The sequence below is a fragment of the Wolffia australiana genome, chromosome 12 (genome assembly GCF_029677425.1).
Source record: "Wolffia australiana isolate 7733 chromosome 12, ASM2967742v1".
Lineage (NCBI taxonomy): Eukaryota > Viridiplantae > Streptophyta > Magnoliopsida > Alismatales > Araceae > Wolffia > Wolffia australiana.
In genome coordinates, this window is record NC_135846.1 from 7,215,503 (window position 1) to 7,243,321 (window position 27,819).

Genomic DNA, 27,819 nt, shown 5'->3' on the forward strand with positions numbered 1-27,819 from the left:
AATGCTCTCAGAGGCCGGTTTGAATGTTTGAACTGCACTGCACAACCGCTCAATGATCGTGATCAGACCATCGCACCAGAAACTAGAGATAGTGAGGGAGAAAGAGAGGCCAAATGAAGAACCTTCCAAATAGGAGAAATAATAAATAATGTTGTGTGGGGGCATAAACTGGATACCCTCCATCAAGTTCACCTCTTTGCAGAGGTAGACAGAAAAAAGAGAAACAGAGAAGTAAAATGAACACTTCTGAACTAGAGGAATGATAAATATGTTGGGGGGACAAAAAGTGCAATTCCTTCTGTGACATCATTTTACATAGGCTACTGAGAGAGAGAGAGAGAAAGAAAGAAAGAGAGAGAGAGAATGAAGAACCCACTGAACAGGAGAGAAATGTTAAGTACACGGGGAGGGTGCAAAGATTGCATTCCTTCTGCAACTTCACCTTGTGCATTGCATTGGATACAGAGAGAATGAGAGCAAAAAAGAACAATGGATGACGATTGAGTTTGCAGTACATTTTCCTTTACAAGTTCATCTCCTCACAGAGGGTACTCACATCCGGGACGATGCCCCCAGAACAGCGCCTAAGGACCTGATCCCCAGCCAGTTCTTCTAATAGCTCTGCCGGCTCTCTCGCCCCTCCATGCCTCAGAAACTTGTCTCTAATAAGCAAGCCTGCCGCTGGAGAGAGCGGTTCTTCGCGGCAAACAGCCTTCCATATGCTGCTGGCAAAACACTTGGCATAAAGATAGCTGTAATACCCTGCAAACAAAAAACCCATTTTCGAAAATCATCGAAAAGCCTATTAAAATGCAGAATTTTTTTTAACAAATTTCTTCATAGGGGTTCCCCACCTGCGCCGTAGTTTATGAGGTGAGTGAAACGGGTGTGCCAGTGAGTTCCTTCCTCGTGATTCCAGCAGCTGTGCTGCCTTCTAAGATCATTGATCATTGAAATGGTATCTCTCTTTCCGGATGGTTGCTCTCCGAAGAGTGCTTGGTCAATCAGAGAGTAGATTATCTGTTCTGGCCCAAATTTCCCACCAGAAAAAAACACCACGTTTTATAAGGTTCAGTTAGTTCAAGAGAAACTGCCCGAAATGCAGCATAAGGACAGTTCTTTTAAGATTGAGTGCCGGAGAAATGTAACTTGATTTGTTGTCCTTGAGGAAAGAATGCCTGATTTAGGAACAATCAAGCGAGAACATGAGAAAGGAGAGAGATACCTGTGGTACGATTCTTGTTGCAAAGAAGAGAGAGAAAGAGAGAGAGAGAGAGAGAGAGAGAGAGAGAAGGGAGACAGTGAGAGAGAGAGACGGTAGAATTGTACTTAACCTAGAGAGAGCATAAGAGGCGGAATGACTTCTCATTCATGTTGCCCTCGTTAAAGGAGGGCAGCACGCGTTGTACAGGAAAATATTGGTAGCGTACAAGACCAAACTAACCATGGAGGAGTAGATGTTTGTCTCAGAAACGGGCCAAAATTCCCAGTAGAAACATATTTTAAAGCTTGCAATAAAAGCAAGAGAAATTTGTCAATCTTCCCACAAAAAGAAATTTATTGAGTTAAGATCCAGAAAATGCCCAAATTTTCATACAAAAAACAGGTTATAAAGGTTACATTAGAGATAAATGGCCAAACTTTCCCACAAACCAAACAGATTTTGAAGATAAAAAATATTTTCCTACACCGTCTTTGAAGGTGAAATTTTTGGTGCAAGAGGAGCATAATCTTGCCTGCCGTTGGAGTTCAGAAGCAGCAAATGTACACTTCGCACTGTTCAGGGATTTCACTAGTTTCTCTGGTATAACATCGCCTGTGGAGTAGTGCCTGGCGAAGGTCTTCAGAACTCTGAAGTCCCAGGCATAGTATCTGCGGCATCAGTGGAATTATAAATGTATTTGTTAATTATGAGATGATCAAAATGATGAGAATCACAAATTAAGAGGCTTTATTGAGCAGGAAATTTTTGTATTTTAGAGAAGCAGAAGATTGGCAAATTGTCATAGGCCCATAACATATCTCCGAGCTAAGAGAGTCCGACATGTGCGTCTTACAGATGCGAGCGAGGAAAGCTCGTAATCCTCCCCTTAAACGGGTTATTCAGGATAAGTTAGGGCTTCTTTTGGCTGAGAGCATTAGGGCGGTGACATGCCATGGCCTAGGAGTGGGCAATTCAGACTCTTGGAGGTCGGTGTTCCTTGTTCGAGTCGAACATTATTGATACGTCTCGTCCACAGTCCTTTGTGGTTTTCCATCCCTTCAGTTATGTTGTCCTACAATGTATTTGGATGTTTGTGACACAAATTGCGGAAAAAGATTATTATCTTACTATTTACTATCTTACTATTATCCCCATCAAGGATGGTCAATAATTTTCACTAAAATAATATTATGAGACATGATCGTTCAGCTCTAGATAGTAGCACACCTTCGTTATTTTGCTGCCAATGAACTTTCATTTTTTATATTGAGAAAATCCAAATTATTAAAGATGTCTATGGGGCCGAAGTCCTTTAGATAAAGACCAAGAGAGCAACGACGGAAGATGACATTAATCATTTGCCTAAATCCATGTGAAGGTCACTGAAGCTTCTGTCACGGCCCCCATGAAACAATATGCATGGAAGAAGCTACAGAAGGAAAATATAAAAGGGGGAGTGTTACGTGCAGTAGCACGTAACAATTAAAGAATTCGTAACTAACTTCCCGTGTCGATGGGAAGTATAAATAAAGGGGAAGATGAATAAAGAAGGGTGATGTTCCTGGCTTTGAGAGGGTACACAAGGTAGCTCTGCTGCATTCGGTGGGAGCTCTGTCTGTGGAGTCTCAAGAAGCGGGATTCATCGGCGATCTGGAAGCATTAGAGGATTATAGTCCGGGCGGAGATATAAGCGGCGAATCAAGTAAGAAATTTCTTCTTGAAAACTATATTGGATCTTTGGGACGATATCAGCTTCATCAGTGACAAGCTAAGATGGTGTTACACAATTGCACAAAGCTACATAAAATTTAAAATAACTAACTCGCCCAGACTTGAAGATAGAATACACTTTCTTTCTTGTAAAGAACACACATGATACATTTTCATTTAGATCAGAGGAGAGTCAGGGTTTCTATAATTCTTGAGTTTTCTCATTTCTAGTCATGGAGTTTGAGCTGAACCACACATTTTGCTCCATCGAATGGAAAATAATAAAAAAGGGAAAAGAATGTCTCCACTTACTCAAAAAGATTTGCAGGTGTCTCTGCAAAGTCGAAGACTACCCTAGTACCAGAAAAATGTTGATAATCCTGTAATATTAAAATGCAGTTGGCACCAATAAATACTAATTGAGTTTTGTTAAGAAATGTACATCTTAAAGACAGAAGAAATTCATTTCTCCATATGTACCGTTCTTGAGAGCAAAGAATGAAGTGCATGGCCAAACTCATGAAAAAGGGTCTCTAACTCCCCGTGATTGAGCCTTGCATTAGCTGATCCGATAGAGCCAGAGAAATTGCACACAAGAGCAACAATCTACGGCATTTCAGACATCATGAATGTGTCACATAAAGACAAAGTAAATTATAATGGATATAACTGGGAACACGGAAGTTAAAAGCAAACAGCTCGACAGAGGTTAATATATTAAATTAGTCAGGTGTCACTGCAAGATGATGGGGAAGGGGGGGGGGCTGTAGTTTTTACTGGTTTATTGTGGCCTCGGTATCTTTGTCGAATAAGATACTGACAAAATCACAAGACATTTCTCATATTTAAGGAAAAATATGAGAATAAGGAAAAATAAATCCAATTATTTTCTTGATTAAATATTTTTAGCTCTGCTGGAGTAGAACAGACCAGCAACGAGCCTCCACATTTACGGTTTTAGAAAGAAAAAGACAACACAAATTCGAGCTCAGACGATTAGTGACTTAATTTGCATAAAGAAGTCACTTAAGCAGTGAAAAAAAAAGTACAGGAAGGGGCTGTGTTTAACATCCCCTCTCAAGCTTTGTGTGGAAATTGTCCATGCTGAGCTTGCCAACTAACTTGAAGAATGCAGAAGGTTGAAGAATCTTGGAAAATGTCTGCAGCCTGATCAGAGGAACCCACGAACAGCAGCTGGATAATCCCGAATCCCAGCTTCAATCTTTTCTTTCATGAAATGACCATCGATTTCAACATGCTTTGTGTGATCATGCTGAACCAGGTTAAGGACTGACTTATTGTCATAGTATACTCATACTATTCCCTTAAATTAGAACTGTAGGTCCAAATAAGATTCCTCTGATCCAGATGCTCTCACATATACAGATACATGTCTTACGAGAATGTACCAAAGCAAACGACATAGGCAGAATGTGGGGTCAATTGGAAGACAAACCTGCAACAGTTCATGTCGAATGTATAGGCAAAATTATAAGCCTAAAATTAAATTTTTTCCTTCATTCCCCTTATTGGGTCCGGGTAGACCCATTACCCGATTCCATATCGGAATTGGGTAAGTTATAACGGCTAGTTTTTACTAGCCGTTATTAACGGCTAATTGTCCCTCTATAAAAGAGGGACAGACTATGATCTTGTGCAAACCTTATTACCTCTTCTAATACAATCTATCCTTCTTGTTCTTCTCTTCTTCTCTCTGTCTCTCTTCTCTCACTCTCTCTCTGAGCTTCAGAAGATCCGTCAGTTCAAAAGCCTGAAGGCAGGAAGTTGTGTCTATAAATAAAGAATATAGGGAAGGAGGAGGGCTGCTGGAAATAGTTACAAGGGCGGGAGATTCTCTTGGTCATGGGAAGAGTCGTCGATCAAACTGTTCCTCATTTCTGTAAGCGCGGGGGAGTATCGATCCGGATTCTCCTAGTGCAGTAGTCATTCACCTCTACATCATCAATTCGTCGTCGCCAAATCCCTCCCCCAGAATTCCTTTGTTTCCTTTACAGTTCTACAAACAATCTGATCTCATACATTCTGGATTTCTTATGTTCTCACTCACCATCAACTCTTATCGAATCAATTCAAATTTGTTTGTTCACGTGAGCTATATTTGAGGAAGTCGCAACATATACCTTCAGCACTAAAATTAGTTTTCCTTGAAAACTAATTTTATACCTCGCATTTTCGGGTGCATTTGCTATGTCGCCAACCATCACCCTTCTCGAGATAAGCTTGATGCTAAAGCGCTCTGTTGTGTCTTTGTGGGTTACTCTTCTCATCAAAAGGGTTACAAATGCTATTTACTGTCTACTCATCACTTCATTGTGAGTAAAGATGTCACCTTTGAAGAGTCCACTCCCTTCTGCTCTGCTAGGCCTTCCTCATCCTCTTCCTCTCTTCATCCACTTGTCGAGTCCTTTGATTTCCTGGTTCCCTTTATACCTTCCTCCTTACATCCCGGTCCTGCTGCTCCACTATCCACTCGCCCTCCCTTTGTTCCTCAACAGAAATTTGATGGGATCACATATCATCAACGCGCGCGTCCTCCATTGGTCGTCTCTGCCCAACCACCTAAACCTACCTCTGAGCCACCTAACCATCTTCCCTCCAGTGCCGATCATCTCATTTTGCTCCGTAAAGCCCCTCGGTCATGTACCTCCAAACCGTTTATCCCTTGGCAAATATGTTACCATGCCTTTCTCACAAGTCTCGATTCCATTGTCATTCCAAAGACTGGATGCCGCATTGGCGTCTCCTAAGTGACATCACATCATGGATGAGGAACTTGCTGCCTTAGACAAAAATCAGACTTGTGATCTAGTTCCCTTGCCTTTGGGCAAACACTTGGTCGGTTGTCATTGGGTCGATGCCATCAAGTACTAGGCTGATGGCACTCTTGAATGGTATAAGGCCCGCTTGGTGGCTACGGATTCTTTTGAGTTTGCCCCTATTGCTAAGATGAACGCTGTTCATCTACTCATCGCTCTTGCGACTCATCTTGATTGGCCTCTTCAGCAAGTTGATGTCAAGAATGCCTTTCTTCATGGTGATCTCCATGAGGAGGTTTATGTCCTTGCCTCCTGGCTATGTGGCTCCTTCTTCGGCATCCCCATTGGTATGTTGTCTCAAGAAGGCCCTCTATGGTTTGAAGCAGCCTCCTCTGGCTTGGTTTGGCCGCTTTACACACTCCATGAAATTCTTTGGTAATTCTCAATGCAATGGTGAGCATACCCTTTTCTACTGTCATACCCTGTTTGGGGAAGTCGCGCTTCTTGTTTTGTACGTGGAGGGCATTATAATTAAGCGGAATAACTCTTATGCAGCGGCTCAGTTGGCTTCACGTCTTGCTGGTGAATTTGACATCTTGGCCCACTTTGAAACTTCCTTGGCATTAAGGTGGAGTATTCTGCTACTGGTATTTTTCTTTGCCAAGTGAAATATATCGAGGACCTTCAGGAGCTTGGAAAGGAAGACTCACAACCCCTTACCACTCCTATTGAAATGATCCATCTGCTATCTCTGCAGACGATGAGGTAGATGTTGGTCAAGGAAGGTACCAAAGATTGGTTGGTAAGTTGATATAACTCACTCACACTCGCCCTAACAACGCTTATGCAGAGGGTGTGTTGATCCAATTTATGCATCATTTGAAGATGTGTCATATGCATGCTGCCAACTGTGCACTACGCTATCTCAAGGGTACGTTGGACTTGGTCTTCAGTTCAAAAGTAATGGTGGCCTCCAATTGGAAGTTTATACAGATGCTGATTATGCAGGTTCCCATGTTGATCGACGCTCAACAACAGAGTACTGCACCTTTCATGGAGGCAATCTTATAACGTGGTGCAGTACAAAGCAATCCGTCATTTCTCATTACAGTGCTGAAACAAAGTTTCACACACTTGCTCAAGGTCTCTGCGAGGCATTATAGCTCACCAATCTTCTTGCAGAGCTGAAGTTGTCGTGTGATCAACCTACTCAATTTTTTTTGTCACAAAGTCTGTGATCAGCATAGCCCATGATCCAGAACGACATGACTGCACTAACCATGTGGAAGTTGACCACCACTTCATGATCCAGAGAAGCTGGAGTCGGGATGATTTTGCACTCCGTACATCCCTTTGGCTCATCAGCGAACCGATATCTTCACTAAAGGCCTATCTGCATCTCGCTTTTAAAATTTGTGTGGCAAGTTGGGAATGGACAATACCCACTCACCAGCTTTGAGGGAGTGTTGCATGGGTTTCTTTCTTTTATCTCTTCTATCTCTATCAGAGTTGGTCGTGCTGTGCGGTGCGAAAATTTGCACCGAGTGTGCGAATTTTTGCACGCACAAAAGGGCCTGTGCGATGTGCGGTGCGGTTTCGTGTGGAAATTCGCACCGCACAGCGCACAAATTCTCTCAGCTCGCTGTCGCCGGGCCAGGGTGGCGCCGCTGCGTCGCCCAGACGGTGGCGCCGGAGAAGACGGCGCCGGCAAAGGCGGCGAACGCGCCGCCAGTGGCCACTCCGGCCACCACCGCAGGCAAATCTCGTTTCTGGCGCAGGGGGTGGAGGAAGCGGAGTGGGCCAGAGCGGGGGGCGCGGGCGGCAGGTGGGGAGGAGCTCTTCATCGTCGTTGAAGAGGGTGGGGGGGCGCGGTCGTCGGCGGCGAGCAGGAAGGCGATGCCGCTGACGACAGTCGTCAGCGTGCAAGGGCGGGGGGCGGTGGGCCGCGGGGGATGGCGGTGGGGAGGGCAGGGGGGTGCGCGGGCTGCCGGTGTGTTGGAGAGGGGTGGGTGCGGTCATCAGCGAGAGAGGTGGCAGGCGGCGGGGTGCCGGCGAGAGGCACGGGCGGGAGGGTAGGGGCACCGGCAGCCGGGGTTGGCGGTGGAGGGCCACGTGCGGCGGAGGTTGGGGCGCGGGCGGGCAGAGGGAGAGGGATGCGGGCAGCCGGGGGAGGGTGGCGCGGGGCGGCGGGTGGAGGAGGGTGGGGGGTGGAAGGGGGAGGAGGGCGGGGGGTGGGAGGGGGGCCGTGGGCTGGGGGGGGGGGAAGAGAGGGTGGCGGTGGGCGTGGCGGCGGCCGGGGTGGAGGCGGAGAGGCGGCCGCCGGGTGGAGCGGAGAGCGGCCGGGAGGCGTGGGCGGCCGCGGGGGCTGGAGGCGGAGAGAGCGCGGCCAGGGAGGAGGGGTGGAGGGCGGCGGGAGGGGGTGGGCAGCGGCGGTGGGAGGAGGGTGGGAGGCGGAAGGGAGGGGCGCAGGCAGAGGAGGGCTGGAGACAGGGGGCGGCGGGCGGATGGAAGGGGGTGGGGGGAGCGGCTGGGAGCGCCGGAGAGAGGGGGCGCTGCAGGGAAGGGGGGCGGGCGGCGGGGAGGGCCAGAGGGGGCGCAAGCGCCAGAGAGGGGGGGGGGGTGGAGGGAGGATGGGGCACGTTCAAAAATCTGCACATCCGCACAAAACCACACCGCACCGAGCCTTGCGCGGTGTGCGAATATTGCATGCGGTTCATCGCACATCCGCTCGCACGGTTTGGGCCATCCCTAATCTCTATGTAATAGTCCACTAACATGGGCTCATTACAGACTCTCCTCCCCACTATCAGTACCATGTAATAAACCCTAAATCAAACTTATGAGGTTGAGCCTCTTTCAATTCTACGTTTCTTCAGGATCCGTACAATATCCAGCTTGGCCATTGGAGTAAACGATTCAAAATAATCAATTCAATATAAAACCGTTGGCTACCAGTCAGCCATATAGCATTCTAGGTCTCCATCTGCTCGATACTTGGCAGTATAGACCCATTTACATCAGACGGCTTTCTTGGCTGGAGGTACTGATACTAGCTTCCCAGTGCCATTTTTCTTCAATGCTTCCATATAAAAAACAATGACAATTTTTTCCTCCCCCCTCCTCTGACTCCCTTGGCTCCAGAGACGACTATCTGCTGAGAAGCATTGGTGATCTCTCTCCTCCAGAAGCAACAGTCCCCTCTGCCTCTAATTTGTGTAGTCTTCTTCCCCACCTTGTCATATAGAAATCATCCATCAGAATTCAGAATGACTGAGCAGCTAGCATCAGAAATCAACTTCTGAGGGGAAAGCAGAATGACCTTCAACTTTGGGACTTGTAAAATATTCTTAATGACACCCAGTCCATTCAGCCTTACATCACCCATGCCAGCTACATGAAGAAGTCCTCCACCAGCAGTCATAACCTTTCTCCAACCATCACTTTTAGTGTAGTAGATAAATTTATGATTGATATCTAGTATCCAAGACAATCTTTGAACAATATTAGGATGGAGAAGTCCAAAAGTCGTGGCACACTCACTAGATCTGACAAGGGAAGAAGCATTGAGCATCCTCATTAGCTACTTGATGTCTGATTTGAACTTATCTAAGTCGGCTGCTTGTTGTGCATTATTGTTATCCCTGGGACGTCCTAGAGATTCCCCCTCAGCTCCCTGAGTATAGGCAACATAGACCTTTTTCTGTTCCCCCTTCCTCTTAGGATATCCATGGAGGTTGAAACAACTCTCATTGATATGTCGATTGTGTTTGCAATGGGTACAGTACACACTATCTCTTGGATCCTCCTTGACTTCATCTCTTGAGTCAGATCTGTTGCCACAATGATAATTTTGTCCACGCTCCTGCTCATCCTCCTGACCTTTAGTTGGTGGAGGAGCTCTCTTGGAGAACAAGGCTGAGGAATCATCCCACTCATTTACGGATGTAAGATCTTCATAAAGACATACTTCTCTCCATATTCTTGTCCATCTGAAGTTACTCCAATGCCAAATGCAGCATTTTGCTCCATCGTAGAGGTAGAAGGAAGGCCTTCTTATTCCCAGTGACACCAGCTCCTGGGTGGAGGCTGACAATGATCAACAGAAGAAGGCAATCCCGAATTGAGCCAGAGGCATTCTTGCCATGGCTCAGATACCATGTCAGCTCTATTGGAACAGAACAGACCAGCAGCCGGCCTCCACATTTAGGCTTTCAGAAAGAAAAAGATGACCTAAATTCGTGCCCAGAGTCTGTGGTCTAAGTACGCATGAGATATATTAGCATGCTTGGGCCCAGGTTGCGGCTGAGAGTGGACCCTCCCCAGATTTAAGGGACTTAATTCACATAAAGAATTTCCTTAAGCAATGAAATAAGAAGTACAGTTACAGGTTCTCTTTAACAAACATAAAGGTGACAGTAAAACTTAAATTTTCAAAAAATAAAAGAATTGACATACAGGTAACTGATATTCTTCAGCAGACAATCGGCGGCCTCCTCTAATTGCAAAATGAGCACACCCTGGATATTTTCCTTTCCTGGAGTAGAGGTCTAAATATAGAAAACCCAAATCGCCCTGACCAAACAGAACAAAGTTAGATCATCAATACAAGAAAAATATTTCTTCCATTGCGTAATGGCATAAGCATTAAAATGAGAACTAATTATTTGGAGCAATTTAATAATAAAGAAATAAAGTTATTGTGAAGAAAAGCTACAGTGTAAACTAGGGGCCTTTTACACTAGGTAACTGTTTATCTTTTTCCTCAAAAAAACATGTATCTTGTTAGAATGTTCCCACGTGGTCATCACATTTAAGCACATGTTAAAAAGTGTCAAGCCAGAAGATGCTTATCCTTCATCTTTATGCATATCTGAGTTTTTACTTGATATTGATTTTCCTTTCTTATGTCTAATTTTGGTTCAGTCATAATTACTTGGCCAAACAGTTTTTACTCATAAATCGACCACTACATATGTAAACTAATTAAGAGTGGTTGAACATTAATTTTACACAATGACGCTCCCTTTTGTTTCCTTGCTAAGAGAAAGTGCAGCTGACAGAGGTAAGCTGCCTTCACAAAAAGGTTTTAGAATCTCAGATTGTACATCTCCGTACTGTTGTGATTTCATCGTTATTTTTTCACCCTGTGCCAAGCATTTTAACCCCATTAAAAATAAAATATGCAGATCTGCTGACATTGTATGACACAAAACTTTGTAAAAAAAATAGCAATTAAGCTTTCCACGATGCATCTTTTTCCCAAAATGGTTTTGCCTAAAGCCCTACTTGGATTCGACACATTGAGCCGACTTGAATTTGAACTCAGAATCAGGATTTATTGTTGTCAGAATTTAGAGACTTCCACGCCTCCCCCCCTTAACACATGATTTTTGGCCCTGAAGTTGCATGTGTTTGTTACAAATCCACTTGTGGTTGATAGAAGTGGAAGTGGGAGGAGAGAGAGGAAGAGGGAGCTGGACAGCGAGAGGATCCAACTAACTTACAAAAGGCAGGCAAAGGTGAAACAATATAACATTGACAAAAGGCAGGTACAACTGTAACATTGTTCCCAATCCTTTTCTAGGAGAGGGAACCCTTAGGACAAATTACAGAGAGAGGCCCTGATATGAACCTGGATCTAGGGTTGTATCGGAAGGAGGGTAGAGGACGAGGCGAGGTAGAAATTCCCGGGGTAGAGAGGTAAAATGGGAAGGATCCGAGAGGAGGCCGGGCAGAGAGGGTAGGGATCAGCTGAGGACGAGCCGCCTGAAGACGCGGTGAGGTAGAGACGATCACAAGGGCTGGGGATCGTTGAGGGACAGAGGGAGACCAGACCTAGACGAGGAGAAGGGAGACAAGAACACTACATCATTCTTCTTCCTGGCTGCCCTCCTAAAGGGAGGGCATCCCTATTTAAAGGAAATACAATGATAGCTAAATGACTGAAACGCCCCTGTAGGCCAATAGGGGATTACAATTTTACATGGAAAACCCAACCAAAATTGAGAATGACTGTTTTCTGCAGATGTCTGAATACCCATACAGTTGAAATTTTTGCAACTGAGCAACCAATTTCATGACAGCCACTGAAGGAAATATATTGTGATTTAAGTATTCAGAGAAAATAAAGGCGTGGGAAGGAGGTGGACGTTGATTTATCTCTTGACACAATAAAATCGCTTGAGATAAATTAAATGCTAGATTTTATGTTGGAATTAAGCATAAAATTTCTTTCCAAAAGTATGAACACCTCATCTCAACTCATTTCCATCGAAGGAATATGTTGATTATGGGCAAGAGTCTGCGAGGTGTTTAACCTCATGTCAATTGTGTTTTGGATTTCCGCTCCATATCTACAGACTCAATTGAGTTTTTCTTTCCCCAAAATTACAGATAAAAAGAATAACTACAGAATTTTCAGAATGAAATGCTTGTGTGAGTCTGAAGCCTGGAGCTCAGGTAACATGTTAGATCTAGGGAGATAACTTCTAGTAGATTGAGAGTTGTTGTAGCAGAGGAGCAATAAACAGATCCATTTTTATTACTTGCGGCATTTCACCCTCAGTTCCCGTACAACATGGGTTATCAATGCTAGACGCCACCCAAAAACTAACTAAACCAAAAACAGCAATATACACAATTGGAGAGAAAAAGTAAGTCCTTCGTCTATCTAGCTTTTGGTACGTCAAGGTTCTTTTCTTATATAATATTTGTATCAAATGTCCCACATTCGTAAATGCCCCAGTTAAAGTTGTCCATTTTTCTCACGGGGGATACTCCCTCAAAAGGGTATTCAACTAGTTACTTTTGTGTAAAGAATTGAATCCCTTTTCGACAAACCCTACGTGGGAGAAGGAGACTGGGTGGCACTGGAGGAGATGACAGTCACTTGACAGTTAACCAAAACGTAGTTGAAAAGAGTAAACCCCCTATCTAAGAGAAACTCCAACACTTGAAACATAAGAACACTTAAAGGACATTATCGATGAGTGACAGTGATAAAATTATGAATTTGACGCCAGTTTTAGGTTTATCTAAATCGTAGAATCTAAAGAATATAGCAAAGCATACCTCATCAGGATGGCGTAGAGATAACTTAACCACACTTGGATGCCATGATTCACCAGGGATCAGAGGAACATCATAAAATGTGGCTCCAAATAATGATTTGACCAGTGATTTTAAACCATCTAGGCAACGCTGTAGAGGAAAGTATGAAGCCACAACCTACATATGTCGCAAAAGAAAACAATGGAATTGGGAGTTATTTAGCATGGGAATGAAGTAAGAGCTGAGTTGATGATGAAAAACATACGGAATGATCCAGGTCATGCGTGCGGGATTTGAGTATTCCTGTGTAGTAAGTTTCATCCCATGGTTCTAAAACTCCAGAAGTTTCCCCAGTTTCATGTCGCTTTAAGTTTCTAATAGCCATGAACTCCTGTCAAAATATGAAATTAAACGGCAGAAGAATATGGATGAAGAAGCTTCAAGATTTTGCACCTCATCAGCCTTCTTCCTTACAATCTGGCTCAATTCAACCAGGAATGAATGCACGATCTCTGGACTTGATGCCATATTTGCTTGAGTGGCAAATTCAGTGTATGACTTGCAACCCATAATCTGTCCCAAAAAAAATAAAAAGGTAAATAATTCCAACAGCTCATAATCTGCATGATTTGCAACCCCTGATCCATTACAGTTCCAAAATAAGAAAAAATCAAACTACAGAGCAGAAATGCAACAGCTCTGCCAACAGTGAACGAGAGCTCTGACAATAAATAAAGCTTTCTGGTGAAGACAAAATTGTTTTTTTCCTTGCTTCATTTGTTTATCCTGAAGACTATGTAATTGTCTCAATGTCCTTTTTCATTTTTGACTATTGTACCTCATAACTCTAGCACACGGATCCCACTAACGGATAGTGCATCCAAGAACCCTGTTTAAAATTAGGGTCTTAGGCCAAGGAATAAACTACTCGCTCTTCTGTTCTCTTTCTCTCTCAAAACTTCTCTGGCAATCGCAACCTAGGTGAGCCCTGCTTCAAGCTGCTGCTCACGATCTGGTTCAATGCACAGAAACATACTCTATTCCTTCAAAACTTAAGTAGGCTAAGAAAATAGTTATTCAAATGTTAAACTCACTTCCTGCCAACAGATTAGTTCATTCAGGAAAGATTACAAGAATGCAATTTTTAAAATCAGCCTTTATGTGCTACTTTTGCATAAGCCAAAATGATACAAGCCTCACTACATCAAAATCCTCCATTATCATTGGAGATATTCAATGGGATAATGGATCGGGAGGGAGATGGATTATGCAGTCTACTAACCAAGGCTGACATTTATGTCAAGGGTGAAATTATGTGCTGAGTAAAGAAGTTTTCTCAGCAAGTTAGAAAGATAAGGTGAACTAAGGCCTTGTTGTCTTTAATATACATTAAACCTCTCTTCTCATCAAACATGACCTCCCATTAAGCCCTAAACATGGTCTGTTCTCTTTTCTTTGGAGCCTGTCGGAGAACAAATCCCAAACGGTGGGCTCTAATAACACTTGAATCAATAAAGTGCATAAAATGAAGTCTTAAATCTGAAGGTCAAGACCAAAAAATAAACACGAAGAAAAGGACCTCAGAAAGTTCATGACGAGCTGCTATGAGCCTTTCGATGACATCAAGGTTCGCATGAGGTGCAGAGTTGCCAACAATATATGCTTGCCTCCGAACCTGAAAGAGCCAATATCTCAAATAAAAACTTACAAAGGAAATGGGCACAAACACACCACAAACTCTGATTCAGTCTGAATATTGATGGGAAAAAACATACAAAAAGTAAATGAACTGAAGACGAGATTAAAATTGATTTCATTCTAAGAGTGAAGTATACATATGATGGGGGGAGCATAATTCCTCAGAACATAGGGTTTTGCCGCGGATCGGAAGGCCTTAGTAATGTCACGAGACAACTGACTCAAAAAGAAAAAGATAGATAAAGAAATTTACCTCCGGGTCTGGAACCCACTTAAGTATAGAAGATAATGTGGCAGGGTCAGTTGTTATATGGAAACCCTTCGTTTTTCCTTTTTCACGAGGGAGAATCGGCTTCATAATATGCTGGATATTGTTAGGGATACGTGTAGCAGGAAATACGTCTACAGACCCTGGGTACCTCATGATGTTTTCACTAAACCTGAAATAGAAATGCAGGGGTGATAAGCTTATAGGTGAAAAATAAGATTCAAGAATCAACCTGCTCCAGAAAAATGAGGTTACAACTGATTGAAGCTTAACATACTTGAGATTGTAAACAAATAAATTAACCCCAAATATTTGAAAGAAAAGCATTTTTAAGGGAATTCGTTTTAAATAAGATCATTTATACTTGAAACATATGCTCCAATGTTATTTGGATGCCAAGAAGATTTTGAAGCAGGCAAGCCCATAAGTTTGATCAGCCTCAGTTCAATTCTATTCACCCAGAGTTTTTGATTCACAGCTTCACAGGAAGTAAAGATGATAAAGATCTCTTTACCCGATGTATAAGTCCTCTTGAGGTGGATGTGGTGGGAAAAGCGAGAGAGAGAGAAGAGGGAGGAGCAGGGTGGGGGGAGAAGCCCCACCACCCTGGGAGTCCAGCAGAGTGAAGCAACATTTCCAGGGGTATCCTGTTGGCAACTCTCCAGGGGTGCCAACACTGCCCCCCTATTGGCCCTGTGCCTCCAGCACTGCCACCAGAACCCAAGCACTGCCGTGTGACCTCCAGCACCACTACCGCAACCCAAGTGTCACCGCACTTGTGCTGGGCGCCCCTGCACCTCCTCCCTAGCATCACCACACCCAGCTGTGCACACTTCAACCTAGGTGCTGGACATATTGCCTCGATGCATTGTACCCTGAAATCACTCCTCATGTTGACTTAGTCTCCATCCTACATCATTGTCCTCTTACCATGTCATCATCCTCTGCCACATCAGCATCCCCATGCCTCATCAGCTCCAGGGTCAAATCTACTCGCTGTGTCGCGTCAGTCCTAGTGACACATCAGCTCCAGCTACACAAGAACTCCAGTGACATGTCAGCTACAGCATCTAAGCGATAGGCTAGTGTCCCTACTTCATCGGCAAATTGTCCATTATGTTCCTGGAGAATATCATTTTGTTTCCCTCAACTTTATCTCTAAGCTTTGAATCGGATGTCCATTAGCTTTGACTGTAGGGGATAAGGATTTATGTGTAATTTTTCTCCGGGTATCCTACTCCTATATTAGGATGTAAACCAACCTGGGTAATATGAGTTAGTTTTTACATTGTCCATATTTTGCCTGACTTCTATAGCCGTGGGGATCCTCCTGCTCTGCTCTGTCTCTCTATCGCATCTCAGTTTCTCTACCCTTATGGAGTTCTACAATCAATTATTTACTTTTCAATATATTTGTCTTAACTCATATACTTATCCACCTATCCCCATGAAAATAAATATGTAACACAGTTAAGAATAAATTTTAGCATTGATATGGTGTCAGAGATAAAAGGGTTACATTAGCTGTCAGCCATCGTCCATGCAATAGCTCGCTTCAACATCAGCCATGCTACTTGCTACAGGCCCCAGTCTATTTGTTGTCCTCCAACTGTAAGCAACCCAGGTTATGATTCTATTATCCAGCTGTCCACACCTCAGTCAGTACGCAGACAATCTTCATAAACCCCAGGCAATGTGATATGCATCAGTCAGCTTATTGATGAATTCATTCCGAATGGATGGAAGTCTATCCAGCTGTTGTAAGTGATGGCAAGTCTATCCAGAAATAGAGAACAGCCTTCTTCTCTCTGGGGACAAGCTGCCAATGTATCCGGGAACTTATGCTCCCGTAGGACTCAGGTCATAACTCTTCTCTTTAAGAGTAGCTATCCAAAAACCCTCACTTAAAAAAAAACATTTTTTTCCTCAGAAGTCGGGATGTAAGGATGGTAGACTCTAATAAGCCTCTGCCAAGGACTTATCACAGCAAGAGGAGAAGCAGGATGACACCGCATGTGCATGTTAAAAACTCGTGCATACTTGTTAAAATAAAGGCAAAAGAAAGGCCTATAAAAGGAGGTCATGCCCATTTCAATCATCAAGAAATAGTTTCGACATCCAGGTGAAGGTTGGAGATTCTCCATTTCATCGACATCGAGGGGGAAGGTCGGAGATTCTCTGCTTCATCAACATCGAGATGAGGTCCAATCTGGTCGACCATTTCAGATCTTGAAGAGAGAATACTGATCCAGCGTCTCCTAGTGTGTTACTCCTATTTCAGAGTTAGTCATCTTTGAAATGTTCACATTCTTGATTTGTTGGCTCTCATATGGGTCTTTGGCATGTTGCATTGTAAATAACCAGATTTCTTTACTGAGATCTACAGTAAAGGATGCATTGGAGTTTGGATCTGCTAGCAGGGACTCTGATCAAGGTCAGAATCTTAAGAGACTTTTCATCCATTGGGCCCTCTCAGATCTTCTTGTACACATAATAAACTGAGAAGAGTATGCCTCTCCACACCCAGGCCGTCCCCTGTCCCGCACGAAGGTTGTAAGTATACAAAGTCTGCCTGCACAAAGGCCATAAGAGTAACAAAGCCTGTTGCATGCTTAGCAGGTCTTCCACCCTCTGGTCTGAAAGAACGCCCTCCAAAATCTGGGTCCATGAGTTGTCCCAACATTCTCTAATCAATGTTTGAGGGTTCCTTGTCAGCTGAAATATGTGGGAACTCCTCCCGTAGCATACCTCAGGCTGACCAGTCATCCATCCAGTAGCAAAATAATGAACTTTTCCCTGTCTGGGCTTCAAAGAACCTCTGAACTTTGAGAAAGATCTGTCGCATGCCCTGCCAAAAGGAGATGCCCTGCTAATTGAGGCCATGCACCGCTCCCAGTTCACCTCTGCTCCATAACTGTCTCTTCAGACCTCTTAGATGCATCTTACAAATATCTCTTGGATGTATTACATAGCTATCAAGCGTTATGCCTTGAAAGTAGTGAAGCATAGCCCAGCTAAGAACTTTTGGCTGGGGCCCCTGACAATAAAAGGATTTATACTCAGTGTTGCATCCTCTTGAATGATGTTCGAGGATGCTGAATAGGATGATAAGATGGGTGTCTGCAATTACTATGGGAACTTCTTTTCCAGTATGATGTTGTTTGTAGTCAAAGTCACATTAATCCCTTGCTTCACTCTTGGCCACAAGTATATCAGTATCTCTTGGGCTTCTCAACTGCTTTCAAGGAGACCACTTCTAAGGTCTCTGTCTAGCTATGTTTCGCATATCTATCACATGGATGAGGTCAAGAGGACCAGGGCCACAGAGGTTGGCCCATGGCTTGAATGTTACTTGATATTGTAATCTAAGGAATCACATAATGACGCTCGCTTCGACATTTGTTGTGACCCACCAAAGGTCCATGCCGCAGTGAAATGGGTTGGGACAGACAGCAAATTCACTCATCTGATTTTGGTTTCTTCAGACATGGTTAGCAACAGGCATGCAACTTCCCTTGAGCAACGATGTAGACATAGAGCACTGATCCTCACAACTAAATAAAGGTAGTGGACTAATGAGTCGTGCATGCTTTTGGAAAGCAGAAAACATTATGCATGAGTGAGAAAAGGCTCTTTATCTCTCTTTTTTTAAACCTTCCAATCAGCCTTGAGCTCCCTTCCAGCTCGCTTAAATTTCTTGTCTCATTCCTCCCTCGCAAATTAGAGACTCTTGCTTTTGAGGAGAGTTCTTATCTACTCCTCTAGACGTTTCTGATATGTTCTTCTCAAGAAATATAAAAGAAAGTGATTTAATCAAAGAAATAAGTCCACGTCAGCTCAAGAGGACTAAGAGGGTCAACGACCCTATAAATAAAGACAGGGACAGACCTACAGGGAGAATATTCCAAGAAGTTGTTGGGGTCCCATCTAGGAGCACGGGAAAAGGCTGGAGAGCAGGAGAAGCCTGCATCCAGAAGAAGGATCTCTCGATCCTGGTTCGTGTCATCACTATCCATTTCTCGTTGAAGCTACATTGTACAAATTTCGTACATTTCTCTCATTCTGCAATTGTCTTGTTTACGAACTGATAAGATCTTCTCTCCGAAGCCACAATAAGATCATATTTGGGATTTCATTTTCTTGATCTTATCAGTTTCAGTCTCATTCAGTCAATGAGTTCAAGTTTCTATTAAGGCCACAGATCAGTCTTTGTCTCTGATTGCCACTCTCACTCGGTCATCACCCCTAGATGCATCACTGGTTCATCTTCATTTGTCTCAGCACATAGCCAAAGAGCAATATGTCATCAGTGATTCTTGATTAACTTCCTACATCATTGATTCTTGATTGAAGAGCAATATAGCCAAAGGGCATCCCATTATATTGCAGTTGCATTTGTCAGATTAACTTCCTTTGGGTCCCATTCTGATCACTTCTTTGTCCTATTGATTCTTACAACGTAGCTGATAGCAGTCTTGGGCCAATCGTCCCTTTCCTTATCTTGTCCCGTACCTCCGCATGCTCCTCAGCTTCCATTTAACCTTGTTTCTAGTGGTAAATTGGCTACCGTCCATCAAGCTGGAACAAATTTCTTCATTATCTTTAGCTTTGTGCAAGGCCCGGAGGAAACATTTGGTGAAGAAATTGAGCACAACTGGATGTACTATCATGATCCGCCATTCCCTATTGCATTTACTAATATCCCAACACTCCAAGTCTACGGCCAGCTCCGCGATGTATCTTTCTAAAGCTCAACTTCCTCGTCCCATCTTAAGCTAAGTTTTTGGATGTGAAACCTGCCGGTCAAGCAGGGATTTCAGGGGCAAACACACATGTAGGGTTTTTGGTTCTCGTTTTAATCAAGCAATGTATGTGTTTGATCTTATTCACTCGGTTATCCAGGGTTCAAGACACAAAATGCCTTGAAATTTATTCCTCTTTGTAGATCGCAAACCAGCCACTTGCGCCTAACAAATGAAAGACCATTTGATACTATAAAATGTTTTTGAGCATAAGTCACATACAATGAGAACAATAGATTCACATCTTCAGCTCACAAAACCCTAAATATCTCATACCATGGCATTCTACATGAATCCTCCTACCCTGTAATCCCTGGCAGACTAGTGTTTCTGAAACAAAACTTCAACACACTATTGAAACTACTGTCACCTTAGTTCTTCATGTAAACAAGAAAATGATTCTATTAAATTTGAGAATAGTGATTACAAGGGTTTATATAGGGGGCCCTAATGGGCCAAAGATAGAAGGGGCCAAATATAGAGAGGGCCAAACATAGAGAGGGCCAAATAATGCTCAACACTCCCCCTCAAGCTGGAGCGTGGATGTTTTCCACACCCAGCTTGGAACAGAGCTCTTCAAACCGAGGAGCATGAAGCCCTTTGGTGAAGATATCTGCTAGCTGTTCAGCGGACGGAACATATGGCGTGCAAAAATTTCTCGATTCAAGCTTCTCTTTGATGAAATGACGATCAATCTCGATGTGCTTTGTACGGTCATGCTGAATGGGATCATGAGCAATGCTAATCGCTGATTTGTTGTCGCAGAACAGCTGGACAGGAGAGCTAACTGGACACCGTAGTTCCCGGAGGAGCTTGGTAATCCAAAGTGCTTCGCAAAGACCATGCGCCAGAGCACGGAACTCCACTTCAGCACTCGAGCGGGAGACCACCTTCTGCTTCTTACTCCTCCACGTAATCAAGTTGCCGCCCAAGAAGGTGCAATAGCCCGATGTGGACCGTCGGTCGACGACAGAGCCTGCATAATCAGCATCAGTGTAGACTTCTAGACGCATGCCTGTATGACGACGAAACAGTAGTCCACGACCAATGGTGCCCTTCAGAAACCGGAGGAGACGATGAGCAGCATGAAGATGACTCTTGCGAGGAGTCTGCATAAACTGACTCAGAACACCCACTGAGTAAGCAATGTCTGGACGAGTGTGGGTGAGATAAATCAGTTTGCCCACAAGTCTTCTATATTGTCCGGGCTCAGCAAGCTCCTCATTCTCGTCGGCACCGAGTCGATGGTTCGCATCAATCGGTGTCGAAATAGGCTTGGAATCCTCCTTTCCAAGCTCGCAGAGAAGATCCACCGTATACTTTCTCTGACAAATAAAAATCCCGCTCGAAGAATATGCCACCTCTATGCCAAGAAAATACCTCAACGGGCCAAGATGGTGAATAGCAAAGTCCGACGAGAGATACATGGCCAGCTCAGTAATGGTCGCCGTATCATCACCCGTAATAATGATGTCATCCACGTACACAAGCAGAATAGCTACTCCCCCTGACGTGGAATGGCGGTAGAAGAGGGTGTGATCTCCATTACACTGACGATAGCCACGGCGCTTCATGGCTGTCGTGAAACGACCAAACCACGCTCGAGGAGGTTGCTTCAAGCCGTGTAGTGCTTTCTTCAGGCGACAGACAACAGACTTCGGAGACGACGGCACTAAAGAAGTATAGCCTGGAGGTAATGCCATGTAGATCTCCTCAGTCAAATCGCCATGCAGAAAAGCATTCTTCACATCATATTGCTGCAAAGTCCAGCCAAGATCCGGAGCAAGAGCCAAGAGGATCCGCACCGTATTCAGCTTGGCAACGGGGGCAAATGTCGCCTGATAATCAATGCCATGCTTGAGTAAACCTCGCCACAACCCGAGCTTTGTGCCTCTCAATAGAACTGCCGGAATTATGCTTCACAGCATAAACCCAACGGCTACCCACTAGATGCTTCCGGCCGGTAGAGGAACCAAATCCCACGCCTCATTTTGAGCAAGAGCACGGCTCCTCCACCATAGCCTGACGCCAATGCGAAAATGAAAGTGCAATGTCCACCGTCTTCGGAAGGGAAGTGGCATCAAGTGAGGTAAGAAGTGCATGATAGGATGGTGAGAGACGGTGAGACGAAATGGATGCCTCTAAGGGATAGAGAGGAGAAGAACGTGAAGAGGGCAGCACGGCTAATGAGGATTCTAGAGGAGGGGAGGACGACTGAGGCGGGGCATCGGAAGAGGACGTAACAACCCGAGGTCTTCGACGAGCGAGAGTAATACCATAGCGTTTTTCAGGCGGGCATCGGCGGATAAGAAGTGGTGGAGGCAAAGAAGGTTCTGCCGAAGAGGAGAATTCAGCAGCCGGGACAGGAGGAAGCTCCACATGAGGGACGGAGATGGGGGCCGGAGAGATGTCGGGAGGCACAATTTCTGGAGGCGAGTCGGGAGGCACAACTTCTGGAGGAGACACGACTGGCGGGGCCGGAGAGGATGGACGAGAGACGGATAACGGAGGAGATGGTTGAGGGAGAATTAGGAATTCAAGTGGATCGGATGAGGGTGGTGATGAAGGTGGCTCTGGAGAAGAGGAAGAATAGTAAGGGAGAAATTCATCGAAAGTGGCATCTTTAGTGACGACGAACCGATGAGAGGGTGGATGATAGCATACATAACCTTTTTGCGTGGAGGAATAGCCAACGAACACGCATTTCACAGCACGAGGGTCAAGTTTATCACGACCAAGGCGATGGTTAGGCGCATAACAAACACATCCGAATACACGAGGGGTAAGATTAGTTCGGAGAGAGAGGGAGGGAAAGGCATACTGAAGACGGTCAATAGGTGTGGAAAAATCAAGCACTCTAGACGGAAGGCGGTTAAGGAGATGGATGGCGGTGGAGACGGCTTCCCCCCAAAGATACTTGGGTACATGCATATGGAAGAGAAGGCTCCGAGTCATTTCAAAGATGTGACGGAATTTACGTTCGGCAACGCCATTTTGTTGGGGTGTATATGGGCAAGAGGTTTCATGGATAATGCCTTTGTCTTGAAAGAAGGTGCTTAACGAGGTATTAACATAGTCTTCAGCATTGTCGGAGCGGAAGCGACGGATGGACGTAGAGAATTGAGTTTGAACAAGTGAGTAGAATTGGGGAATAACACGGGATATCTCCGATTTATTCTTTAAGAAATAGGCCCACGTGAAACGAAAGGCGCGTCAATGAAGATGCATAACCATCGAGATCCGGAAGTGCTGTGAATAGGGGAAGGTCCCCACACGTCGGTGTGAATAAGAGAAAAAGGAGTGGAAGAATGAGAAGACGAGATAGGATAAGAAGTGCGATGATGTTTCGCAATTCGACAAGCATTACAAACAAATCGGTCCACAGAATGGCCTTGGAAAAGTTTTGGAAAGAGACGATAAAGGGTAGCAAAGGAAGGATGGCCGAGATGTCGATGAAGAAGCCACAAACGCTCGTGAGAAGCCGAAAGAGAGACTGCCGTAGCAGCAACAGCAAAAGAAGGCGAAGAAGGTCGAACAAGATAGAGCCCCTCATGCTCCTCAGCAATGGAAATCTTCCTCCCCGACACCTTATCACGATAAAAACATGAATGAGGTGAGAATGTAAGATCGTGATTCAAATCGCGAACAAGATTCGACAAGGAAAGAAGATGATGAGTTAGGCGTGGAACATGGAGAACTTTAGGTAATTGCATAGAGGAAGAGACGGCCACACGACCAATACCCGCCACGGTGAGAAGATCGCAGGAGGCCGTTTTGACTTTAGAGGATCCAGAAACGGGTTCATACGTTACAAAAGCTCTTGGATTAGGGGTCATATGAGCAGTGGCACCGGAATCAAGAAGCCAAGTGGAAGATGAAGAGGGATTGTCGGAAGGAGATGGGGGTGGAGGAAGAACGGTGGACATACCTGCGTGGGCCAAGGAACATGAGCCCACGACTGGAGGATCAAGCAAGCGGCGGAGGCGTTCCATCTCTTCCGGAGTAAAGCCGCCGGGCGAGGCACCAGTGGGAAGAAGTCCGTATGGCATAGGCACTTGACCCGGAGGAGGCACTTGGCTGACGGAAGGTGCGACGGTATCAAGGTTGCTCTGTTGCACGCGCTTCCGTTGAAGCTTGTAGCACGTCTCCTTGGAGTGGCCCCGCTTCTTGCAATAATTGCAAAAGAGAGAGGGATCACCCTTTGGAGACTCCTCAGACCGAGTAGTCGGACCACGCGGCAAAGAACCGGGTGGTGTCATCGTCGATGGGCGCACCGGAGAGGACTGAGCTACAAGTGCTGTGACCGGGGTCTGCACCTGCTGGAAGCGAGATTCTTCAATTCTGGCACTGCGAAGAGCATCTTTGAAGGTAAGCTCCTTCTCCCGATGGATTAGCTGAGCCCGTAGCGACTCATACTCCGGGTTCAGTCCCATGAGGAACTGGAACACCCGAAGTTGAAGAGTGTACTTGCGATCCACCGAGTGAGGATCCGGTGGCATGTAGTGGTCGATCTCATTCCACAAGGAGATGAGCTCCGTACTGTACTCCATAATGGTCCGGTCCCCTTGCCGCAGATTGGAGGCCCGATGCACCAATTCATACAAAGTGGCGATATTATGCTTCTTGGAGTGACTCTCAAGCGCCGCTTCCCAGACTGCCTTAGCCGACTCAGGGACAGAAATTCACCCTTAACGCTGGGTGAAATGCTGTCCAAGAGCCAGCGATGAACAATCCTCGACATCCAGCCAATCGTAGTACTTCGGATCGGTCCGAGGAGGTCCGTTTCCAGAAGGTGGCGCATGAGACGCCTTTAGGGTAATTTGGACGTACTGGCGCCATTGCAACAGATTAAAGCCAGTGAACATGCCATCTGGCGGCATCCGAGGCAAAGAGAAAGGTCCTGGGAGGAAGACCAGTTTCCGACTCAATAGGCGCCGCAGGTGCATGTGGCGTCGGCCGGCATCGAGTTTGGCGTAACCGAGGAGGTCGGAGCTTAAGGTGACTCAGCAGCAGCAAAAGGATTCGTCATTGCTGAGATTTGGCCAAAGGAGAGGTGCTGAGATGGCTGGGACAGCACAAACGGCAGATGAAGGCCCAGTCAAAGCAACGCCCACAGTCGAAGCAAAGCTCACGGACGGCAGGCCGGACAAGCGTGCAGGAGACTAAGGACAGCCAAAGACAAGCAAAGACAACCGCGGCGGTGGCGGCGCGGGCTGTGTGTGCAGCCGGCGTGGCGGAGCGCGTCATGCGCGCGCTGTTGCGGGTTGTGCGCGGTCGTGCGCGGCCGCGCTGCGCCGCTGCGTCGCGGGGCTGTCGCGGCTGTGCGCGGTCGTAAAAGCTCTGCGCGCGGCCGAAGAATGCTGCGCGCGGTGTGCGGCAGCTGCGGCTGTGCGAGGGCGACGGCTGAGCGCAGAGGGCAACGGCGGTGCGCGAGATCAGGCCGGCCGGAGAGCTGCCTGTGATCTGAGCGCAGGAAGAGGAGAGTCCCAAGAACCCAGATTAGGGTTAGGGTTAGGGCGCTGATACCATGTAAACAAGAAAATGATTCTATTAAATTTGAGAATAGTGATTACAAGGGTTTATATGGGCCCTAATGGGCCAAAGATAGAAGGGGCCAAATATAGAGAGGGCCAAACATAGAGAGGGCCAAATAATGCTCAACACTTCATATCAGTGCCTCTTAAGAGCTCTGGGGAGATATGTTCTCTGCCACTTACCTTATAAATGCAGCTAGTCCTCGTTATTTTCTCTATGCATACGGGCCTCAACCTACGTGTTTATCTCCTCTTTCCATTTATATGAATGACAATCTTCCTTATTTTCAGATAAGAGTAAAGATTGACGCCACCTCTACAATAATAAAGAATGACGCCACCTCTGAAAGCAAGAACTCCGTATTCGGGAAGCATGACTTTGAAAATATCCGCATGAAGGGCAGGCACACATACTCTCTGCTGAGAAGAGCAATTTCACTATTCAGCTGATTAACACGTTCTAGCTTACCTGTTGATAAAATAGGATAATTAGAAGCGAAATACATGCATCGTGAAATAGAGGTCTTGAGAAAGTTTCTTACGTGGACAAAGATGAATCCCTCCTTTCTCAAAATCAACACGGAGGGAATGTGCCATCCTTTCAGCCTCTTTTGTAGGAAATGCACATTCTTTTTCAGCTTTAAGTACTGCACTGTATAATATGTGGTTCGTGTTCAAACACTGTCGATGAAGGGTAAGGGGAAAACAACGTTAAAATTTGCAAGGTGAAACAGGAATTTCTGAAGGTGGAACTTAGAAGGACACGAAAGGACAATATCTTAAGATAAATTCCTTTAATCAACTTTTCATAGAAATTTAATCAAAATATAGAAGCCAGTAAGTAATGAACCATCTCAGAATCCAGCCTTCAAAGGCGACCTAAACTCAACTGGCTGACTAAATTTGAGAACAACATTTTTCACACTCTACAAATCATATCTACCTCACTGGTGAATGCTTCCATTGGCAAAGTATGATCTGAGAATAAAGTGATTTGACCTTCATGTAAAATTTACACAGCTCCGTCAAAAGAGTCATTTTAACTTTTTCTCGTTTATTTATCAAAGAAACTGTAAATTTTCTCTTTCCTTCGAATGGAATTTGCAATGCTCCCATCTCTTCACATTTTTCCTCCATTGATACACAACTTTCGATTACTTAAGCAGTAAATAGAAGTCATTTATGGTTTCCACAACTCTTACAGAGAGGACAGAATGGTGTTGTTTTGGGTTTTCATAAGATCAAGTGAGGCCGACACCCTCACTCGTATGGAACAACCTTAATTTAAATCATGGTTTACTGATAATATACACATAAAAATAAACAGGAGTTGGGACATCCAAAATTAGGCTAGACACCGGCAGCTTACATGTATATATTCATTAATTTTAATTGACGCCAGATTAGCCTCCTCGACAAATTCCCTGAACGAAAAGGAGAGTAAGAGCTATGAATTTGAAAAATTAAAGAAGCAGAAAATAAAACTTAGAAATCCATAAACGGTATTCACCTATCAGGATGAGTATTTCTGCAGAATTCGGCAGAATCAACAACCGTGCAAACCTGTGGATTGAATCAGCAACGCTTTCCAAAACACGTTTAATAAGCAAAGAAGTAAAAAGCTCACAGTGTTGGATATCTCGTCCATGGCACCAATAATTTCCTCTGAAGCACGAAGCTGCGGCATCCGAGACACCAGCTCCTGAGATCTAAGACCTCGCATTCATAGCAAGAAGAAACAAGATGTTTTGTGAGTTTAATGCCATAAACCATAATGTAACATCCGCATATAGATGTACTGAAGTCCAAAGCCAAGTCAAGGAGAAAGTTCATCAAAAACCCACCAATAAAGTAAAGAGTTCGGTACCTCTCAAGTTTCAATGGAACCTATTCAGGAACAAGAAATTATGTAGGCTTCAAACTAAAGACTGCAGTCCAAAGTCAGCCAATAAACTAAAAATAATTTCTAGTTCGGTGCCTTTGAACGGAACCTATCCAGGAACAATAAATTATAATGACATCATATCAAAGGATTGAAGTCAAAAGTAAAGTCTGAGGAGAAGACTCGTCAAAAACCCAACCAATAAACTAAGGTGATGTCTAGTTCAGTGCCTCTCAATGGGACCTATCCAGGAACAAAAAATTAAAAAGACTTTAAACTAAACCCCTAAAGTCTAAAGTGAAGTCCACGAGAAAGTTCGTCCAAAATCCAAGAACAAACCAAAGACCATTAATATTTCATTACCTCTCAATGGAACCTGTCTAGGAACAAGAAATTACAGAGACTTTAATGTAAACCGTCGAAGTCCAAAGTGAAGTCTAGAATAAAGTTCGTGAAAAATCTAACCAATAAACCGAAGAGAATTTCTACAAGTTCGGTACCTCTCAATGGCTTCATCGACGAACCTCCGGAAACCCTTTGCCGTCTTCAGTACCTCGAATCCATACAATCCGCTTCGAGCGCCCGCTGTTGATCCGTGAGCATGAATCGCGCTCGAAGATTGGGATGAGAGGCTGCGGCAGGCGCACTTCGAAGCGGAAAATCCACGACGCATCGCAGATGAGAAATCCATCCGCCGGCGATGAGCTCCTCCTCCGATCGCCGATTCAAAGTTCAGTTGTTCCAATCAAATCTAACGAGCGCGCGGAAATTATACACCCCAAAACGACGATGATCAGAAATATAACTCCTAGAAATCAGAAATATGTGAAATATGTTAAATCTGTGAAATATGTGAAATATTTGAAATATGTGAAATATTTGAAATATGTGAAA

General features: G+C 44.8%; 2 protein-coding genes across 3 annotated transcripts; both read right to left on the reverse strand.

Annotated features, from left to right (window-relative positions):
* Positions 1-244: 244 nt before the first annotated feature.
* On the reverse strand, positions 245-27,698 carry LOC144710298 (Zincin-like metalloproteases family protein). 2 transcript variants are annotated; one of them, XM_078584027.1, is made up of 17 exons: positions 27,426-27,698; positions 26,671-26,752; positions 26,554-26,606; positions 26,413-26,467; positions 25,586-25,695; positions 25,458-25,512; positions 14,693-14,879; positions 14,321-14,416; positions 13,195-13,314; positions 13,007-13,132; positions 12,763-12,918; positions 10,147-10,263; positions 3,395-3,520; positions 3,227-3,294; positions 1,737-1,872; positions 855-1,020; positions 245-762 (listed from the first exon to the last, which is right to left on the reverse strand). In XM_078584027.1, the coding sequence occupies exons 1-17, from the start codon at positions 27,439-27,441 to the stop codon at positions 524-526; spliced, it is 1,908 nt and encodes a 635-aa protein (XP_078440153.1). In that variant the 5' UTR covers positions 27,442-27,698; the 3' UTR covers positions 245-523. The 2 variants fall into 2 exon arrangements, with proteins under 2 accessions (XP_078440153.1, XP_078440152.1); XM_078584026.1 differs by having other exon boundaries at positions 360-762; positions 25,586-25,724.
* Positions 22,727-24,158, reverse strand: LOC144710299 (uncharacterized). Its single transcript, XM_078584028.1, has 2 exons — positions 23,438-24,158; positions 22,727-23,096 (listed from the first exon to the last, which is right to left on the reverse strand). Exons 1-2 carry the CDS (start codon positions 24,057-24,059, stop codon positions 23,068-23,070), a joined length of 651 nt encoding a protein of 216 aa, XP_078440154.1. The 5' UTR covers positions 24,060-24,158; the 3' UTR covers positions 22,727-23,067.
* Positions 27,699-27,819: the final 121 nt, after the last annotated feature.

Bases quoted from the DNA above. Each gene is read 5' to 3' on its own strand.
- LOC144710299 (XM_078584028.1), bottom strand. From the start codon at position 24,059: ATGGAGTACAGTACGGAGCTCATCTCCTTGTGGAATGAGATCGACCAC. The intron at 23,097-23,437 runs GTATGTCCACCG...TATCGTGATAAG, and splicing joins ATGTTCCTTGGCCCACGCAG to GTGTCGGGGAGGAAGATTTC.
- LOC144710298 (XM_078584026.1), bottom strand. From the start codon at position 27,616: ATGGATTTCTCATCTGCGATGCGTCGTGGATTTTCCGCTTCGAAGTGC. The intron at 26,607-26,670 runs GTGAGCTTTTTA...TTCAATCCACAG, and splicing joins TGGACGAGATATCCAACACT to GTTTGCACGGTTGTTGATTC. The intron at 26,468-26,553 runs GTGAATACCGTT...CTTTTCGTTCAG, and splicing joins AGAAATACTCATCCTGATAG to GGAATTTGTCGAGGAGGCTA.